This window comes from Sturnira hondurensis, unplaced genomic scaffold, assembly GCF_014824575.4.
Source record: "Sturnira hondurensis isolate 20B ecotype Veracruz unplaced genomic scaffold, ASM1482457v3 Scaffold0005279, whole genome shotgun sequence".
NCBI lineage: Eukaryota > Metazoa > Chordata > Mammalia > Chiroptera > Phyllostomidae > Sturnira > Sturnira hondurensis.
In genome coordinates, this window is record NW_028077910.1 from 13,630,621 (window position 1) to 13,653,349 (window position 22,729).

Here is a 22,729-nt window from a genome sequence, read left to right on the forward strand (position 1 = left end):
GAGTGAACCACTTATAGAGTACTTACGGGATTCTGCCCTTTATTGCAGCTGGTTGTTCATGCAGTTAATTGCCCTACAGGGTGGTGTGCTATTTGAGAGCAAGGACTCTGTCTTGGTGATCACCACATTCTTTCACTATTTATCTCTATGCATTGACATTAAGTAGACAAGCCTCCGTAAATATTTGGTGAATAAATTTCATCAATCCTCTTTGCTTCTGTGTTATGATTACTGTTTCTAAATATAAAATATGCTTTTAAAAAAGGAAAGTAGTGGTAAGATTTCATATAGTTTCAACTTCTGTCAGGCAGACTTTCTTCTCCTAGCTTTTGGGTATTTATAAAATTGGGTTCAAGGAAACTGACAAACAAATTTCCAGCAAAAAGTATTTGTATAAACATGACATGCATTTCTCCTTGTTCCAAGTGTAACAAGGATCCATATTTCTTTTAGGTTAAGTCATTTTAAGGTTAAACCTCCATAGGAAAAGCAACCCTTAGTTCATGACATTGATCATAAATAGAATCTAATATAAACATAAGCTCATACTTTAAAAAGAAAAAACCAAAGGCCAAATTTGTTGAGTTGACTGTGACCAATACAAGGTCACCCAAGTTTAAACACTAGCAAAGAGTCAAAATACTTTAGGATAGCCATGGATGGACACACTCAAATCAGTTCATATTCCAAACAAGGGCAATACAACAAAATGCAGAGACTTTTTCTTCTTTGCTAAATATTCCTTTTCCCCTCCAGAATCATTCACTGCCCTCTACCAGTGCTTTGTTTGCCCTGAGAGGCTGACCTGCATGGCCAGCGTGACTGGATGCCCTTTCCCTCTGGTTTCTCACTGGGTTTGACTAATGAGAAGCAGGAAATAAGAAAGAGGGAAGGGAGTGAAGCTGAGACATTTATCTCCCTGGATTCTTCCCTGCCAGACTGTAGGCTGGCAGGGACTGTGTTGCTGCCGGGACTGAACAGTCTCCCGCTCATACGTTCAGGCCCAGCTGGTTCCTAGTTACACGAAGCCCCTTCCCCCTAAGGCTTAGGAACAGTAACAACTTTGAACTGTGGCTAGCCCAGGAGTCCCTCCAACCTTTTTTGATTTTCCTTAACTGCCTACCTTTTGTAAACAGTCCTTTCATTACCCAGAGGGACGACGCCTGGATGATGAAGAAAATAACTGAATCTCAGCAGCATATAAAACAAAAATATATAATACACTTCTATACCTAAGAGGGAAAACACTCCATTGCCAAGTATGAAAAATGAAGACAGGTAGAACAAATAAAAATTATCAACTTGAGACAAAAAGATACAAATACATTTTTTAATTTTTATAACTTCCTAAACACAAATTGCTTAGTTATTCTTAGTTTTTGATGTGATTTTTCTAAGTAGACTAGAATTAATGTTGATAAGAAAGTTTTCTTTAATTTTCACCGTAAACTATTTATTTCTCATTAGCTGTACCTTTACAAAGCCCTGTTACTATTCTAGAGCTGTAGCCCAAGATATTAGCTTAAACTTGTACTCTCACTGCCACCTTCCACGGAGCTGTTTCTATTGTATCCAAGTTCATACTATGTTATGTTCCTAATGCACACGCAGTGGTATGTGGCACCTAAGTTTGCCTCCAATAATCCCTTCTTCCTGGTATGTATGCCCTTTTGTTATCTCTGCCTTCAGTATCTCTGCCTTGCTTCCAAGGACTAGAACATGGCAAAAGTAATGACTCTGGATTCAAAAAGACTCTGGCTTTCACCTAGTATGCTCTTTCTTGCTCTCTCACTTGCTCTGAGAAATGCCAGTTGCCAAGTTGTAAACTGCCCTATGCAGGGCCATAGGGCACAGGATTGTGGGGGGTCTCCAAGCAACAGACAGTGAGAAACAGAGGGCCCATCCCAATAGCTGGCAGCAATTAAATTCTGCCAGCAACCACGTAAGTGAGTATGGAAGTGGGTCCACCTGTTCCAGTTAGGTCCTCAGATGAGCCTTCAGCCCCAGCCAGCGATCTGACTGTAACCTCATGGGAGATCTTGAGCCAGAAGCACCCAGGCAAGTTGTGTCTGAATTTCTAATTCACCAAAACTGTGAAAAAATTAATGGTTGCTGTTTAATTTCTAGCATAATTAGTTATGCCGCAATAGGTACCTAATACACATACATCACCAGACATCTTAGTTCTTTTTATAGTTGATATTCCTATAGAAATATAATCTGCAGAAACTAACAGCACTAAGGGAAAGGATGACATTTTAAAACATCAGGGCATGTGGTCTTTCCTTTTAAAAACATGTTATAAAAGGTCAGGAAATAGAAGTCTAGCTAAAATTGGAAATTGTTCAATGACTAGAAGTTCAAAAGTAAACACAAGAGAAATGGGAGGCTAAAACTGATTAACAAAGGAAAACTAGAGCTAAGATTTTACAAGGCTTAAATGAGAAATTAAAATGTATTAAAGCACCCAAACAAAAAGAGAAATTGTCCTATAAATAATATGATATTTTTAAATGTTTTTTCTCTAGTTCTACTTTTCCCATCAAAAAGCAAATGGAAATAGAGTTAACCACTACTAGAATTTTAAAAATAGAAAACTGTTTTTAAAGAAAACAGGAACCAAGGAAGTGAAAGAATTAATGAACAATAATATAAAAAGCTATACTGCAGACTTGATCATTTGTTCTTAGGACGCTAAAGAAATTATATAAGTCTCTTGACCGCTTGTCAAAATTGTTTAAAACAAGATTCCTGTAATACATAGAAATTATACGAATAGTATGATTTTGATTATGTCTATTAAAAGAAGGTGGTTCTCAAAGTTACTAATTTGTAAGCTTATTTTCAACGATCGGGGGCAGGGGTAATGGGCAGGACTCATCAAAACCTAGAAAAATAAAATACAGTTCTCAGAACTATTAGATGGGCATTCAAGTCATTGGAAGGTTAGTATTCCACATTTATCTATAGATCAGTGTCAACCTGTAAAAACATAATGGTCCAAGGTAAACAGGATTCAGTTTTGGGTGTAATGAGATTTTAAATGACTGATTAGTAGGACATGCTCTTTGTAGTTGGAGAGTGGTAGAGCCAACAATGGGAAGAATATAGAAAGATATAATATTTATTTATATATACACATATATATAAAGATATAATTGTATATTAAAACTGGTAGGGAAATACAGAAATTCAGCAGAGTAACCTTGTATGAGGTTAGGTTGGCGAATCACAGCCAAAATTGTCCTTAAGATCCCTTAGAAAGGTTTATGGAAACAGACATTAGAACATGTTTCAGTGAGTCCAACTCAGCTAGCCCTCCCTCCGACAGGGGAACCAGATGAAGAAGTTGGAGCATGCGGTACAAAATCACGTATCTTTCATCACCAAAATCATACACAGCATAGCAAGAGGCTCACAACAGGGGAGGCACAAGGCAACAGAGACAACTGAGGAACAGCACGTACACACCTCACATCATAGGCATGCTACCATGAAGGATGAGGATGTCTCTCTCTCTCTCTCTCTCTCCCCCCTCCCTTCCTCCTTCTATCCCTCCCCCTCCTTCCCTCTCCCTTTTTGCCTCCCTATCTCCTTCTCTCCCCTCCTCTCTCTACTCTCATAATATGATGTGCATAGACTTCAGAAAATGAAGGAAAATGTTATCTTTAAAACAGCTCTGAAGAGCTGCCTATCTTCTCCTGAAACTGTGTTCCTCACCCTGAATTTTCTAGGATAGTACCAGGGAATGACCTAAAATGGTTTTCAGATATGAAACAAGAAGAATGAGTTCCTCTACGTGCAAATACTTCTTGGAGATACCACCTAATACCATATTTCCACCATTCACAGCAACTATGATTTTGCACTATATCCATTGCACTGGTTTCCAAATTCCAGGACTGTGGGATTTTTGCAAAAGGTTCTGGAAATGCGTACACACCACTGAACATTATCATTAAACTTAACAAATTAAACACATGCAATCTGGGAAATATTTAATTTTTAAAATGGATAGATATGGTTATAATTGGCTGAATACAAATACATTTTATATATTTTTGTTTTAAAAATTTAGAATTAAGCCTATGCATTTACCTCCCATCCTTCTTTTAAAAATCCTATAATGAAAATAAGACAAACAATAACTGTAAGAAGAAATGTAGCATAGAAAAATCAACAATTTGTAAATAAATAATTTTAAAGAATTTCTTTGAAAGATATAAACAAATGAGATCAAACTTTTCCAAAACAAGCACAGAAGAGATTCCTTGCTCCCCATAGAATAAGGTAGGCAGTTGCCCACAAAAGATTGTTGAAATTTGGTCTGATCAGAATTTAACAACAACAAAAGGATTAACACATATTTTTCACCCAGAGTTGATTAAAAAAACATTTTTCAACTATGAACAGCATCACTAATCATCAGGGAAATGCAAATCAAAACCATAATAAGATACCATCTCACACCAGTCAGAATTACTATTATCAAAAAGTCAAAATAACATGTGTTGGCAGGTGTGGAGAAAAGGGGACGCTTGTGCATTACTGGTGGGACTGTGAACGGGTGCAGCCCCTATGGAAAACAGTATGGAGATTGCTCAAAATGCTAAAAACAGATACACCATACTACCCAGCAATTTCACTTCTGGGTAGTTACACAAGGAAAACAAGAACACTGATTTGAAAAATAATATACACCCCTCTGTTCATTTTTTACAATAGCCAAATATTAAGCAAGCTAGGTCATTGATAGATGAATGAATGATGATACACACACTCATACGATGGAATATTACACAACAATAAAAAATAAAATAAAATCTGCCTTGAGCAGTGTGGCTCAGGTGTTTGGGCATCACCCTGCAAAGAGAAAGGTCGCTGGTTTGATTCCCAGTCCAGGCACATGCCTGGGTTGCAGATTCAGTCCCTGATTGGGGTGCATACAAAAAGCAACTGCTCAACATTTCTCTCTCGCATTGAGGTTTCTCTTCCTTTTTCCCCTCATTTCCCCTCTTTCTAAAAATAAATAAATCTTTTTTAAAAAAGAAATTAAATATTGCCATTTGCAAGAAGATAGGTAGATTTAGAGGGTATTATGCAAAGTAAGCAGAAAAAGACAAATACTGTATGGTTTCTCTTACATATAGATCTAAAAACAAAACAAACTCAAAACAGACTCATAGAAACAGAGACCAAAGGGATGGTTGCCACAAGGCAGGGCATGGGGGCTGGGTGCGAAGGGGGAGAGGAACACTCTGGTAAGTTTATATGATGACAGGTAACTACTGGAATTAGTGGGGTGATCATATTGTAAGGTATAAAAATGTTGAGTCACTATATTGTACACGTTAAATTAATATAATTAATGAAAGACTATATACCAACTATACTTAAGTTTTAAAAATTTAAAAAGAAAAAATATATGTATCAAGAAACTACAACATGTGGGGCACATTCCAAGCGCTGGTGACTTATGAGCAGGGACCCGAAGGGAGTGAAGGAGGGAGCCATGTTGAACACTGGAGGAAAGCATTCAGGCAGGAAGAACAGCAAAGTGCAAAAGAAATAAATGCTTGCTGTGCCCAAGAATGTCGGTGTGGCTTGAGAAGGGTGGATGAGGAGGAAAGCTGTAAAGGAAGACAAGTTCAGAGCAGGGGCGGGCGAACAGATCTTACAGGCCAATAAGGATAAGGACTGGTGATGAAATAGATGCTGGCTGGCTGCTGTGTGTAGAATGGGCTGTAGAGGGCCAAAGGTGAAAGTTAACAAACCAGTTGGGAGGCTCTGCAGTAACAGCAATAAATGGTAATGGCTCGAACCAAGGTAGTAACTACAGAGTGCTAAGGAGTGGTCTGGTTCTGGATATATTTTGTAAGGCAAAGCCTATAAGATTTCCCAACAAATCTGACAACCCCAAAAGTTTTGTTTTGCTTGATGAACTGCATGACTCCAGTGTTTTTGGCTTAAGCAAATGGAATGCTACTTTTGCCACTTAATACTTTATAATTAGTATACTTATTATGATAAATATTATGATTACATATGATAACATAATACATAAGTATGATAATAGTTAAATACTTATTAATGATCAGTAATACTTAGGAAAGTTCAGATTTTAGTGGAAGTTCATTTAGGGGCTTATTATGTCTGAGATCTCAAGTATACAATGGGAAATATGTATTAACAGGAGAGGTCTGAGCTAAATATGTAAACTTTGAATTTATACAGATGGCATTTAAAGCTGTGAACCTGAAGGAGATCCAGGGAATGAGAAAAACAAGAAAAGAGAGTCGAGGAAGAAGCCCAGGGACATCTCAACATGAAGAGACTGGGGGATAAAGATTAGCAAAAAAGTGAGTCCAATGAGATAAAAGAAGAATCAAAAGAAAGTGGCATCTGAGAGCAACCGAACCGCAGCCTGTCCGCCTCGCACCGTCTCCTGTGAAAGGAAAGCCGGCCGTGTAGCTGTCTCCCTTTGTCTCATAACCATGTCTACCAATGAGAATGCCAACTCACCAGCTGCCCGCCTTAACCGATTTAAGAACAAGGGGAAAGACAGTACAGAAATGAGGTGTCGCCGAAGAGAAGTTAATGTGGAGCTGAGAAAAGCGAAGAAGGATGAACAGATGCTGAAAAGGAGAAATGTGAGCTCCTTTCCCGATGATGCTACGTCTCCACTGCAGGAAAACCGCAACAACCAGGGTACTATAAATTGGTCTGTTGAGGACATTGTCAAAGGCATAAATAGCAACAATTTGGGAAGCCAGCTCCAAGCTACTCAGGCTGCAAGGAAACTGCTTTCTAGGGAAAAACAGCCACTGATAGACAACATAATCCGGGCTGGTTTGATTCCAAAATTTGTGTCCTTTTTGGCCAGAACTGATTGTAGTCCCATTCAGTTTGACTCTGCCTGGGCCCTCATTAACATTGCTTCCCGGACATTGGAACAGACCAAGGCTGTAGTAGATGGAGGTGCTATCCCAGCATTCATTTCTCTGTTGGCATCTCCCCATGCTCAGATCAGTGAACAAGCTGTATGGGCTCTGGGAAACATTGCAGGTGATGGTTCGGTTTTCCGAGACTTGATTATCAAGTATGGTGCAGTTGATCCACTGTTGGCTCTTCTTGCAGTTCCTGATATGTCATCTTTAGCATGTGGTTACTTACGTAATCTTACCTGGACACTGTCAAACCTTTGTCACAACAAGAATCCCGCACCCCCATTAGATGCTGTTGAGCAGATTCTTCCTACTTTAGTTCGTCTCTTGCATCATGACGACCCGGAAGTACTAGCAGATAGCTGCTGGGCCATCTCCTACCTTACCGATGGACCAAATGAACAGACTGAAACAGATTGTGAAAACAGGAGTTGTGCCCCAGCTTGTGAAGCTCCTGGGAGCTACTGAATTGCCAACTGTGACTCCTGCGCTAAGAGCCATAGGAAATATTGTCACTGGGACAGATGAACAGACTCAGGTCGTAATAGATGCGGGAGCACTTGCTGTGTTTCCTAGCCTGTTAATGAACTCTAAGACTAATATTCAGAAGGAAGCTACGTGGACAATGTCAAACATCACAGCTGGCCACCAGGACCAGATACAGCAAGTTGCGAATCATGGATTAGTCCCATTCCTCGTTGCTGTTCTCTCTAAGGCAGACTTTAAGACACAAAAGGAAGCTGCATGGGCTGTGACCAACTACACAAGTGGTGGGACAGTTGAACAGATTGTGTACCTTGTTCACTGGGGCGTAATAGAACCATTGGTGAACCTCTTAACTGTGAAAGATACCAAAAGTATTCTGGTTACTCTGGATGCCATTTCAAATATCTTCCAGGCTGCTGAGAAACTAGGTGAAACTGAGAAACTTAGTATAATGATTGAAGAAGGTGGAGGTTTGGACAAAATTGAAGCTCTACAAAACCATGAAAATGAATCTGTGTACAAAGCCTCATTAAAATTGATTGAGAAATATTTCTCTGTAGAGGAAGAGGAAGATCAAAATGTTGCGCCAGAAACTACCTCTGATGGCTGTACATTCCAAGTTCAGGATGGTGCTCCCGGGACCTTTAACTTTTAGATTGTACAGCTGAGGCATAAAATGTTTGTTGTGTGCTATGTTTGGTATTGGTACAAGTTTGTCTTACTGTTTCTCTACTAAGAACTCTTTTTAAATGTGGTTTGTTACTGTAGCACTTTTTACAATGAGACTGTACTCGAACAGTTCCAAACTGTACATACTGTATGAAACTTCTCCTTTCAATGAGTTTCTTATTTCTATGTGGACTTTCCTATCTTACAGTGTCTTGTAAATAAAGATTAAGTTTCACCATTTATGTTACTTCACCATGGCTATGTTTTGCTTTCCAGTGTTTGGAGCTCATAAGTTAAAATGAAGGGTAACGGAACCAAAACAATGTGACTAATCAGAGGTGTAGTTCTGGTTACAGACATTTGACTTAATGATTACCAGTTACAGAGGAGTGGTAGCTTTTCCTGCCTGCTCCTGAGTTTGGGCTTCTCTTCTTCGTAATGGTGGCAGTTCGCATTTCTAGATTTCACATCCATTTGTACCAGCCAGAGAAAAATTTTTACGAGTTTTTACAGAAGAATGAATAAAATTTCCCAGAAACCCTGGCCTGTCTCCTCAAGTTTCAGTGGCCAAGGAGATGAAATAAAAATCTTAAATTTAATGATGAACCTCCACGAGCTGCAAGTGAAATTCATTTCTCCCAAACTTCAAGGCTAAAGTTTGGGATCATCATCTGCAAAGTTTATCCTGAAAGTCAAGTTTATTTGGTAAGGGGTTGGGTCCAACTGTTACATCTTTTTAATTTAATCCCCAGGTGCTCCTTCCATGCACTCTGGGTTGAAAGCCACTAGAAGGAAAACTAGCTCTGCTCTTAGAATAGGAAAGAGTGGGTGGGAGTGTTAACTAAAGTACCCCCTGAGTTTGAGGAAAAATGAAATGATCAAAAAAGTACTTTTTTCTGCTTTTTAGATTAGCAGAAACGTGATGAGCCAATCCCCCACCGCTGAACTCTGACAGCTTTGCCTGCCTTTTTTCCCCCTGTAGAAGACAAAATGCCATGGTACTAGAGGTGGGGATTTGAGCTGAGATTCAAGTTACAAGTGATTTACGCTTTGCAGTGTGGGCCTGGCATAAGGCTCCCGCAAAGAAGGGTGGCAAGAAGGGGTGGTCAGTCATCAAGGAGGTAGTGACCAGAGAATACAACATGCACAAGCACATCCATGGAGTGGCTTTCAGGAAGTGTGTTCATCGGGCACCAAAGAGATCCAGAAGTTTGCCATGAAGGAGATGGGAACTCAGATGTGCGCATGGACACCTGGCTCAACAAAGCTGGCTGGCTAAAGCCATAAGGAATGTCCCCCACTATTCATGGGCAGTTGTCCAGAAAACAGTGAGTGTGAAGTTTCACCAAACAAGTTCTGTACGTCTTTCACGTGTCTGTCACCCTTTTCAAGAACCTACAGTTAATGTGGATGAGCCAACTGCTTATTGTTGAATAAAATAAAACTGCAAAAAAAGTGGGGGAAAAAAAGAAAGTGGCATCTGAGAAGACAAGAGAAAGTGATCATTTGTTAGCTGCTACCAAGAACTTGGGCTAGAATGGGGACAAAGAACTGATGATTAGGTATAGCAATATGGAAATCTCTGGTCATGTCAATGATCCTGTTCACTCTTTTAACTTTTCTGGAAAAATTACTTAAGAAAATAATGCAGCAAAATGAAAAATTAATCCAAATTTAAAAACTCAAGAAGTGGATGTTGTCGCAGGCATAAAATGGTTCCAAGTAATGAACCCAGTAAAGCACAAAATTAAATATATGTAACATATTATAGTGTGGCTGTAAATGTACCTATCATCACTAAGAAAATATTTTTAAAACAGACAAAACCTATAGGTAAAATACACCTAATGGAAAGTGATGTGGAAATAAAATTTCAGATAATTTCTCTACAATATTTGAAATACTAAAGAGGAGAAGAAAGGAAAATTAAAACATGCTAAATATGTATTCTGGTTTATTTGAATGTTACTTTTATTTTTTATATTTATAAAGTATGTATGTATTGATTAAAAAGTGACCACTAGGATAGAAGAAAAAATATATACAATTTTCAAGCATTTTCAGAGAAATCAATAAGGCTAAAAAAAGAAAAGGAGGCTAAAATCAAACACACCAAAGAAGTACCTGGAAACTTAAAATAAAGTGTCAGTCATAAGAACTATCATATGAGCAAGCAAAATAAATATTAATTGGTTAAAAATTTTTAAAAAACCATCTGATTGACTAAAAAGTTCTCAATATAAATGACGACCGGAAAACCAAATGACACAACAGGGTGGGAACAATGTATCCACTATACAAACAGATTAGCTACAATAATACTCATAATACAGTAAACCTAAAGCAAAAAATAAATAGAATAAAGCTAGATATTTTATATTGATAACAGGTATAACCCGAGAAGTCATAGTTTATATACCAAATGTTTATATACCAAAATGTTTATATACCAAAACACACAGCATCAAATTACATGAAGTAGCCCTGGCTGGTGTAGCTCAGTGGATTGAGCACGGGCCTGCGAACCACACAATCGTGGTTCGATTCCCAGTCAGGGCACATGCCTGGGTTGCAGGCCAGTTCCCCAGTGGAGGGCACATGAGAGGCAACCACACATTGATGTTTCTCTCCCTCTCTTTCTCCCCTCCCCTCTGTCTAAAAATAAATAAACAAAATCTTTTTAAAAAAATTACATGAAGTAAAAACTAAGAAATATAGCAAGAATCTCATGAACCCAAAATACCAGTGGAAGACTCTTGTCTTGGCATTCCATAGCTCCTCGAAGAAAAAATATGTGAGGATCAGAATAATACAAGTAATAAACTTGACTAATAAACAAGGTTATACTTTTGATTCTTCATAAAGTTCATCAACATCTAACTATTCATTTCAAATACCCATGGAATATTTCTAAAAATTGCTCATTAACTAGGCCACATAGAAAATCCTCAATAAATTCCTAAACTAAGAATGCTTCAGTTACTTTCTGTGGCCCTCAAGTAATACAAATCAATACAACTTAATAGATAACTAAAAACCTAACAAAGTAGAGATTCTGACAACCAGAAAATAAGTCAAGAGCCAATGAAAAAAGCAAAACTAAAGTTATAAACTATTTGAAATTAATAACCAAAACATTATGCCCTCAAATCTAGAGAATGTGACCGAACCTGTACTCAAGGGGAAACCAGTTCCTCGGTCTGAAATGAATTTTCTTTCATTCTTTGTATTTTGAAATCCAATTCATTTAAATGCCTCCCTCTTGGCAAAACAATTCTGGATCTTGTATTTCACATTAATTTTCCTACCTCTGTACTTTCCCAGAACCTTTTAAAAAATCATTTCATTTCACATTTACATCATCCTGCTTGGCTTTACAGACACTTGCGTTCCTGTCCCACTCAATCCAGCAGACTTCCGGTTACTGGAGTGCGGGGGCCCAGGCTTTACCATCTTTGCGCCAAATCAGAGACCAGAATGGTCAGAACTGTTCTCCAATGGTGAGAGCAGAGTTCTGGAAGGTCAGATGGACCTAGCTGAGAACCCCAGCCCTGCTATTTTCTAGCTGTGTGACTGGGGACAACCTGTTTAACCCTCTAGCCCTCTTTTTCTCATTTATAAGTAAAACTAATATCATCTATTTAGTAGGTTTACAAACTAAAACACTAAGCACAATATCTGGAACATGGACAGCACTCATGACCTGTCACGAACACTGATAAGTTAGATGAATAAAGGAAAAACCTAAGAGATATGTAAGTAGTGGGAAACCATGGATATTGGAGCCAAACCAACCTCTCAAATCCTGGTTCTGCCAGTTACTTTTGAGCAACTTACTTACATCTCTGAGTCTCCTTTTCCACACCTGTAATTCTGCACAGTTGTAATGATAAGAAACCAGGGATTGAGAGCACTTAGGAGAAGGCCTGGCCCACAGTTCATGCTCATAAAGAGTCATTCTGATGTGACTCCCACGCTGCCTCACTTACAGGTCTTCAAGAATGTCTGCTGAATTGAATTAGAAATGTACTGTCAGAAGCTCACTTGGGTTGGCTTGGTCCTCTAATAAGCAAACAAGGGCGAGAAATGACAGCAAGTTATCAATGCAGTGAGGCAAGTCCTCAAAAGGCCCAAATATATGATTGTGGTTCCGCAAGGGTCAGGGTAACTGAGGGCACAATTAAATAGTAACCTCATCTGAGGTTGTCTTGCTGAATAATTTGTTAGTAATCCTTTTCAAGAAGTTAGACCATTAAAACTGACAGCAGAATAATCTCTGAGAGAGCCCTCAGCACGTCTCACTCTTCATTAACATAAATTACATTACTCAGGAGACGTGAGTCTCCCCACCTGACAAACAGTGTTGACATTTACTGGATTTCCTCTGACCTTTCTGGACTTAAGAAATACTTCCAAATACTAGCTATGAATAAGCTATTATTTTGGTTTTTACCTTATAATTATCCTTGAGAGTAAAGCAATGTTTTGTTCCTTCATTTAATGCATCACCTTTGGTTTATGCTTAAGAATACATGAGGTTATGCATGCCAAAAGAGAAGCAAGTGTGAAATGAATGACAATTGCAGAGCATTATTCTTTATTCAAGACCTTTCTTCCTCCATTAAATAAAGGTGGGTAATATTTTTTTCCTTAAAAGCCAAAGCTAAAATTCTTTTATTTGGCTTCTCAAATACTACGAACAATATTAAAGGCATACCATAATATCACCATCACTCCATGTTGTTGGTACTAATGGATTTCATTGAATTACACAGTTGTAAAATGTTACTGGGGAGAGCGGTTCTTGCTGAGTGATTGGGTGAAGGTGAATGATGAGAATATCATTATTAAAATATGCAAACCTGAATGTTTACCAGAGAGAGTGCAGACTGGAGCTTTTAGCTCTGCCATTTCCCTGCAGCCAGCTGTCAGTTTATTTAATTATAGCAGTGCCATTTTGGCAGATAAATTTTGATGAATTACAGAATCTTAGAGTCAGAGGCATTCTGGGATCACTTAATACTACTCACATATTACATATCAGAAAAATAAAGTTTGGAAAGAAGAAGTCATTGGCTTAAAGATTTATATCTCATTAGCTGTCAGCGCCAATACCAGCATTGATCTCTCTTGGTTTCTTTGTCCCATTTGTATTAGGATTAAGGGTAAAAGCCACCTCCACTAAACAGGTGCATGGAGGGGTCACAGCAGAAGGCTAAGAAAAGCAAAGGGACTGTCTGGCCAGAGAGTTCAGGGGCATCACCTGATAATAAATCTTTACAAGAGCCAGTAATGATAGAAACGTCACTTACAATGACTAGACTAGAAATCACCACAGCTAGAGGAGGAGCAACAATCAAAATAAGGGTACACACCAAAGACTAGAACACCCAAAATAAAGCATTGTTTCTACTTGGTCACAGAACCACCTGATCATCTAAAATTTCTAAGTGACTTTCTAACAAGGCCAGGAAAGCTCAAAATGAAATGATTCCCATGAATGTCAACATAAATTACGATTCTGTCCAAACTTCCCATTATAACTCCCAACAAAGCTATCTGAAACATAAGGCTCCTGGCCAACAAATATCTTTCCTTTTCTACCATAACATTGCAAAGAATAACTTTTATCATTTTAAAGCACTAGTAGTGGAAAATGAAATGTGAAGCATCATTGATCACAATGGCTCCTATAACTTACTTTTTAAAGGGGGCAGAAAGGCTCCGTTTACCATCGTGAACATGTTGTCAATCTTTAACACAACACATTTTTATCCTAAAAATTGATTTGCTATGAGTAAATAGAAATAAACTTCCTTTCAAAACTAAGTCATTTTTTGAGGAATGATTTGACCTAAACAAAACAAAGCACTCTCTTATCAATTTCTCACAAATGCTATGAGTGGCACACTTCAAGATCCAGAAGGAACAAGTATCCCCACTGCTGCCCGTCATGCAGCAGGTCCAGAGGGAATAGAACAGCCACGACCCAAATGAAAACAGCGAGCAGAAAGCAGCACCGCAGGAACCCAGTGGCATCTTCCAAGGGTGAGTTAAGTAAGACCTTTTCCCACCGGCTCACCAACGTGAGGACCAAATTCAGAGTCAGGATGTACTATAGTCAAGTCCCAAATTACACCTAACTTCTGTTCTTAAGCAATAATGTGAATGTAACATCAGATATAAGCTATGAAAACTTACTTTTCTTCCCCAAGGCACAGTGTAATACAAGGCATAGGAGAAGAAAGTGGAAGACATATGGTTCAGCAAAAAGAATAAAACTAAGTAACACTAAGTTAGCAAGTCCTATGGAGTAAATTAAAATATAGAAATCTATAATTTCAAATAATTAGATACACACTCTATATTGATCGTGATGTCTGATTATGAGAAAATCAAATCTGCTGAGACATATTTGCTCTCAAGTATATTTTTATGCAGAAAAAGAGTATACTAACAATATGGGCAAAACCAACATGTTCTGTGGTTGTTGTATGTTGCTAAATAAGATTCCACATCCTCTAAACTGAAAAATGAAGAATAATCTGGGGATTAGAATGTTCCCCTTTCAGCATTTTCACTTTGTGACCTTTGGTAAGGTACCTCTCTAGGCCTCTTTCTCTGACCTGAAAAATAAAGCACCCCAATTTAGTAATACTTATGATTTCTTCTTTTGTAAAATTGAGTCTATTAATTCCCCAGCTTTTGCACATTTGAAAGGAACTCAGAAGACTACATGAGCCATGTTTCCTAGTAGAATATAATAAAACTTGCACCTCTGAAAACCTACAGTGCACACCGCACAGATGAGTCAAGCTCTGCAAAACCGATAACCAAAACTTCCACAGCACTTCAGTCTTTCACAGCATTTTCACATTTCCTCCACACCTTGAAGCTACAGAAACAAGTACTTGCGACAGAAACAGAAGGCGATGGTCTAAATCTTTCTTGCAATACTGGAGATATTAAAACAGCAACTGAGCTTCAGTGTAGTGTTTGTAAATACACTAGAAGTATGTGCTACAATGATTATCCAAGGCTCATTATAATTTTACCCTGGCAAAATTATAAAACAAATTATATAACTCAAATAAAATGGCCCCCAAGTATAATATATTGTTTTGAATTCCAATGAAGGTTAACGATTTAGAAACTCCTAGTGTCAAGTTTTCACTGTGGGACCACAGACCCACCTTCTGGGGGCATAGGGAACAGAAGATCTTGGTCTATTGGATTGATTTAGAGAGCTTTAAAAATAAAAACAACTTCATTCACTTTCACCTTCATATGTTGACATGTGAAGACTGGTTTGTGGAATCAGGAAAATGACAGACGAGACTGAACAGCAAATGCTATTTGGTTCATGTCCCAGGGATATTATTTAACAAAAATGCTGAGTGAGCTATTCCAAAAGCTCAGCTGGAGGGAAAGCATTTGCTATGTGCTATTTATGATGCTTTTAGAAACATCTCGGGAGGTACAAATTCTGGCAACTTATACACATTCCTTTAGGTATTTATCCCATACTAGTTCCCTGCCTTTTATACAGAAAAAAATTTTATCCATCACCATAAGGAGAGGTATTATAATCTCTAACAGTACACATATATGCATTTTGATGATGAGGAAAGCGCTTAGTATACTTGGAGGTATCCACTCAGGAAGTGAAGACATCTTGCTTGAGAATCACTGAAGACAGCCTTCTTCGGTCTACTACACAATGCATTGAATAGGTGTTGATATATTTATCGTTATGTTATTAATTATATGTGTATATAATTATACCTGAAAACTATTAAGAAAAAAATTATCATGGGAATCTTTGTCAAAATACCAAATACCTAGATTTTAAAAAGAAATACAGTTATACAGCAAAAAGAATAATGAGTTCTACTGAAATAATTGATACTTACTATCAATAAATTCTAGGAATCTAAACATTAATTTTAATCTCATTGTTTTCAGAGATAGTAACATACAATAAAAACTTTAATTCTTCTTTCTGATTTCTTAAAGAAGTGTTAATCTATGAAAGAAAAGAAACATGCAAATAGATATATCGGTTGAAAAACAGGTACTTTTTAACTTTTATATTTTAATTAGCTTTTATCTCACAAAAATACTATAACATTTTTCTTTAAGAAAACAATCTGTATGTCCTAGACATTAATCCCTTGTCAGATCTGTAATTTGCAAAGACTTTCTCCCACTCTGTGAGTTGCCTTTGACTCTGTTGACAGTGTCTTTTGATGTATAAAAGTTTTAAATTTTCATAATATCCACTGTGTTTGTATTTTGTTGTTGTTGTTGCTATACCTTTGGCATCATATCCAAGAAATCACTGCCAAATTCAATGTCATGAAGGTTTTCTCCTATATTTTTCTGGCAAGAGTTTCGTAGCTTTAGGTCTTAAGTTTACATTTGATCCACCTGAGTTAATTTTTGTGTATGCTGTGAACTAAGGGTCCAATTTTATCGCATGTGGACACACAGTTTTCCCAGAACCATTTGTTGAAAAGACTGTCCTTCCCCCACTGAATGGTCTTTGTTCCCTTGCCAAAACTCATTTGACCATATTTGTAAGTGTTTATTTCTAGGCTCTCTATTCTGTCCCATTGGTCTATATGCCTGCCCTGTATTAATATCACTCTGCTTGATTACTATAGCTTTGGAGTAAGTTTTGAAATCAGGAAGTGTAAGTCCAAAACAAGGTTGTTTTAGCTATTCTAGGTCCTTTTGGGTCCCATATAAATTTGGGGGTGGGCTTTTCTATTGTAGAACAGATTCCTGATAATCTGTTCTGTGTCAAAATTATGTGCTTGTTTTATTTTAATATCAAAATATCAAACCCCAATCTATAACAGAAATTTCTACAAATTTTATTATTTGGTTTGAGGATACATTAATGTGGGTTGGAAAATACAATGGTGTGTGTTTAAAATATTAACACAAAATATAAAAGTACATTAGGTGTAGAAGGAAACTTGTAAATTCTAAAATATATTTCCTTTGCCTGCTAAAAACCCAGACGTGTTTCACTCTATCCAGATGATCTGCTGCTATCCTACAGGTGATGAGGTACAACCTGCTTTTTCTTTGCTTACATGTGTACATTTGTATTTCTCTTCACAACTCTTAATAAGATTTTTTCCTGCAACAGTTTGGCAATTAGGGATCAGGAGAGTGAGCTTTAACTGTTCATGCAACTGACAGAATGATTTCTAATATTTTAGGAGAGGTCAGAGAAGGAATGAAGTTTATCAAGTGGGAGTTGGAGGAGACACCAGAACTGCCAGGGAGCCTGCACTGCCCACCTTCTGAGTACCTGCCCATCCCTATCCCATCAAAAGTCGAATACACTGAAAGAAATACGGGTAAGGAAAAGGATATAGCACCTACATTTGCAAAAGCTCCACCAATATTAAGACCACTGATTCTGATGACTAGAAGAGAACATCTCTGGGGAGATATCAACATGAACTCAGGAAACGAAACATCGTGAGGTCCAAAAAGTTTGGGAAATGCCACTCACTAAATCTCCCTCCACAGGACTCACACTGAACCTGGACACAGAACACTTTCTTAGTTTAGGAGTAAAGAAAACTGTTACACTTTATCGAATGACATTAACATCTTACTCATCTTCGAAGCTTTCCCCCAACACTAATTTAGAAACCCTGAAATATTTATGAGAACAGCCTATCCCACTGCATGGGGGCTCTGTGCCAGATTATATTATGTGAACAGTGACCAAATTTTTAAGAACATCCGGAAAAAGCTACATTTTAATCAAATACAAGGTTATTTACTTGGTAATGGTGTCACAGTGCTAATGAAATGCATTAGTCTACTCAAAAGCCACCATTAGCACTGCTAAAACTATCTACCTTTGGGGCCCCTACAGCTCACAGGTTACCAAGTTAAAATGACTGCTAATCTCCACAGTCTTCACAGTGAAGACTCACTATTCCTTTTCTTGCTAATGTCTTTCCTTTCCCATCTCTATACCTTTGCTCTTGCTCTGTGTTCTGCCTAGAATGTGCTCCCCACTAATAAGTCTCCAAATGTCAGCCTTACTAACTCATGTAGACCTATCTACCTAAATGCTAGCTCCTCTATGAAGCTTTCCAGATTGTCTACTTGTCTGGCTTCTCCCCCATTTAAACCCAGCCCCCAACCACAGTGAATATCTCTTAAAGCAGTAATCATATTCTTGTTACATAACCACAGGTCTCCTAATCTCATCCTCCAATTAGATGGTAAATTTAGGGATAGGAACTATGTCTTCCCCCTACGTAGATGAAGAAAGTTAGGCTTAGAAAATGCAACAACTTGTCTAAGGTCACATGACTACTAAATAGCAGTGCTGGGATTCCCATCAAATCCGTCTTTACCATATCCTTCCTACCCCTCAACCGCTTACACAGCACGCCAATGGTTTCTATGGCAACAAAAGGATACTAAGTAAAAGTCCCACCTTTCTCCTCTCATTTGCCTAGTTTCTAGCTCAATGTTTTAACTCTACCTTCTGCTTTTAGACCATTATTTCTCCAATGCATTCTGAGGAACAACAGTAATGAGAGATGTAATTGTTTATTAAAAAGCATTTTATGAGAAACTCTAGACTAAACAAAATTAAACATGTTGGTTGCTTACTGCAGGACTTCGCAGATCATTTACTATGTTACTATGCAGCATTATAGTTTTTGTATAAATATTTCATATTTTTCAATGGCACAAGATATTAATGCATATTTCATTACATATCATTGAACAAAACTATTTTTCATAAATTTCATCTAATTCAATAAAGCAGTGCCTCGTAACAAAGCTTTACTTTAACAGCATCGTTTCCACAATATAATACATACAGAGGAACAAATTCATTTCAAACTCATTTAAAAACATGCATCCAAGTAAGGAATCTCACAACCAAATGCTATAGATTTCAACGTTACTAGGATTTAAAACTAGCAACACTCTACTAGAATTTAAAACTAGCAAAAACCTACTTTGTGCCAGCAAATGAGTGAATAAGTGCTACCCACACAATGTCTGACATTTAATGAGGGAGTCATATTGATGTAGAATACATTTCACTCAATGATTAATATAGGTTCACTATATTTAGCTTATACTTGAACATTTATCCTACTGTTTCTTCACCATCCCTGAGCCCAGTCAAGGACACAGGGTGAGTCTGATGACTAAAAATCAGGAAGTGTTGATGAATGAAACAGATGAGAACAAGACTGACTCTTCTAGGAGAAAACGAGACTTTCCCCCAGTTAACTCACTTTTAGGCTACTTACAGTTACTACAAGAAACTAAAATGACATTGGTAACCTCTGAGGAGGGCAACTGAGGGGTCTGGGGAGAGCAGTGAGAGGAAAACATTTTCCTCATACACTTTGATCAGTGCAGTAGATAGAACTGTATCCCCAAAATGAGTTATGTTTAAGTCTTAACATCACCACTTCCCCATATCTGTGAATGTGCCTTTATTTGGAAATTGGGTCTTTGCAGATATACTCAAGTTACGAAGAGGTCACAGTGCATTAGAGTGGACTAAGGTCCTTTTTTTAAAATATTTTATTTATTTATCTTTAGAGGGGAAGGGAAGTAGAGAGGGAGAGAAATATCAATGTATGGTTGCCTCTGCCAAGGACACACAATGTATCGTGTGTCCCCTGCCAGGTCCTTTTAAGAACAGAGAAAACTGGATACAAACACAAAGGAGCACACAGGGAGAAGCCCAGGTGATGGCAGAGGCAGAGAGTGGATTAATACAGTTGCAAGTCAAGGAGCACCAAGGATTCCCCCTTCCCAGCAGAACCTAGAAGAGACAAGGAAGGATTCTTTCCCAGACCCTTCAGAGAGACAATGGCCCCAACAGCACCCTGATCTCAGATATATAGCTTCCAGAACTGTGAGAAAATAGATTTCTGTTGTTTAAAGCTACCAACAATTTGTGGTCCTTCATACAGACTGTAGGAAACTAAGACAATACCTTATCAATTGTACAGTGTGCACATACCATGTATTTAAAATTAAATTAAAGTAAGCTTGAGGAATGAAAATAAAAGCCACAGACTAGGAGGAAACACTAGCAAAAGATATATATCTCTGATAAAGGACTATTACCCAAACATGAAAAAACACTTAACCCCTGACTGATGTGGCTCAGTGGGTTGGGCATCGTCCCACAAAGCGAAAGGTCGCTGGTTCGACTCCCAGTCAGGGCACATGCCTAGGCCGTGGCTTCAGTCCCTGGATGGGGCATGTATGAGAGGCGACCAATTGATGTTTCTCTCTCACACAAATGTTTCTCTCCCTCTTTCTCTCTCCCTTCCCCTCTTTCTAAAAATAAAAATAAATACAAATCTTTCAATAACAATATAAAAAGGACAACTCTTAGAACTCAATGATAAGGCAACAGACAACTTGATTAAAAGGGGGCTAACAGCCTTCACAGACAGCATGTGGCAAACAGGTATATGCAAATTAAAACAGCGAGCTAGCACTACACACCCATGAGAATGTCCATGATCCGGAACAGTGACAACAAATACACATTAATGCTTGCTGTCAAGGACATGAAACAACCAGGAACTGTCATTCATTGGTGATGGGAATGCAGACTCACATAGCCACTTTGGAAGACAGTTTGGCAGTTTCTTATAAAACTAAACATACTCTTACCACACCTCCAGCAACCATGTTCCTTGGTATTTACCAAAAGGAGTTGCAAACTATGCCCACACAAAAATCTGCACATGGATGTTTACAGCAGCTTTATTTATAACTGCCCCAAATGGAAGCAACCAAGACATCTTCCAGTAGGAGAGTAAGTAAACTGTGGTATATCCAGATAATTAAATAGTATTTGATGCTTTTAGAAAAAGACCAACCAAGCCATAAAAAGACGTGGAGGCATCTTACATGCATATTACTAAGTAAAAGAAACCGATCTGAAAAGGTTATATGATTCCACTTATACGATATTCTGGAAAAGGCAAAACAATGAACACAGTAAAAAGGTCAATGGTTTCCAGGAGTTAAGATGAAAGAAAGGACAAATATGCAGAGCACAGAGGGTTTGGGGCAGTAAAGTTACTCTATACGACACTATATGGTAGATGTATGTTAGTGCGCAGTAGTTCCCCCTTACTTTCACCCACAGGGGACACGTTCCAAGACCCCCAGTGAACACTTGAAACTACAGATAGTACTTAACCCTATATATATTATGTTCTTACTGAATCTGTGTCCCTTACTTGCAGTAAATGGCTTGGTGTGACTAGTTTCAGAAGATCCCTCGCCAAAGTCTTCATATAAGCTCATTGCTTTCGGGTGCAACACATCACCATCAACTGGGACATATTTTCTCTTTATGTCTTCCACCCACAAATCTCATGCCTTTTCCATTTTTAAAAAATTTTAAAGATTTTATTTATTTTTAGAGAGAGAGGGGAAGGGAGAGAAACATCAATGTGTGGTTGTCCCTCGTTTGCTCCCTATGGGGGGCCTGGCCCACAACCCAGGCATGTGCCCCAACTGGGAATCGAACTGGAGACACTTGGGTGTGCAGACTGGCACTCAGTCCACCGAGCCACACTAGCCAGGGCTGCCTTTTCCATGTTTAAATAAGCACTTATCATGCCCCATGGCCATAACTTTCACAGTTTGAGGTACAACAGCAAAATTGGGGCAACTTTATTTTTCCTTCCTCATAATCTCATGACTAGAGAAATTCATTCTTACCAAAGATTTTAGCCACTTCATAACTCAATGTTTTTCTTTCCTTACTAAGTCAAGAACTTCTACCTTTTCACTTACAGGAAGCACTTCGTGGCTCTTTGGCATATCCGAATGGCCAGCATCCCCAATCTTGCACACTCCGCACCACGGTAGTGGAGGCTAAAATCTCATGACCAAGATGGCTAGTGAGAGACGATGCCACATAGATACACAGGACAAAGGGATGATTCATGTCCCAGGCGGGACAGAGCAGGACAGCCTGAGATTTCATCACGCTATTCAGAATGGCATGCAATTTCAAACTTATGAATTATTTACTTGTAGAATTTTCCACTTAATATTTTCTGACCTTGGTTGATGGTGGGTAACTGAAACTGCGGAAAGGAAAACAATGAATAAGGGGGGAACTACTGTCCATTTGTCCAAACCCACAGAATGTCCAACAAGAGTGAACCCTAATGTGAACCATAGATTTGGAGTGATGATGACGTATCAAGGCACATTCATAAACTATAAGCACTGTACAGTCTGAGAACAGATATGTATACTTTTCCTCAGAGCTTTACATCTTTCTTTGTTCATTCATTCAATCAAACTTCAACTAAGTGGTTATTCTGTGACAGATGTGGTAGCCTGGGAAAGGTCCTAGGGAACCCACAAGTCAGATATTTCCTGTCCTTTAGGATGTCTCCTCTAATAAATTATCATAGGGGGAATAGATTACATCAGCTTGTAGTGAAAGTATTATTCTTGGGGAATTAAGATTAAGATCAAATTTTAAGTGTTATTCAACCGTGTGTTAAACCAAGGCAAATAATCTTTCTTTTTTCCCTCTATTCAAAAAGATTAATGATGTTGAATACATATTA

The 22,729-nt window shown here is 38.2% G+C and overlaps 2 protein-coding genes across 3 annotated transcripts in view; one reads left to right on the top strand and one right to left on the bottom strand.

The window, feature by feature from the left end:
- Positions 1–22,729, bottom strand: part of PPM1L (protein phosphatase, Mg2+/Mn2+ dependent 1L) — a 247,634-nt gene that overhangs the window by 111,680 nt on the left and 113,225 nt on the right. The gene's annotated exons all lie outside the window — the stretch shown is intronic.
- On the top strand, positions 6,413–8,211 carry LOC118987442 (importin subunit alpha-1-like). The gene is given in 2 exon segments (XM_037046633.1): positions 6,413–7,346; positions 7,348–8,211. Coding segments are annotated over 2 exon segments (1,590 nt in total). The 5' UTR covers positions 6,413–6,494; the 3' UTR covers positions 8,086–8,211.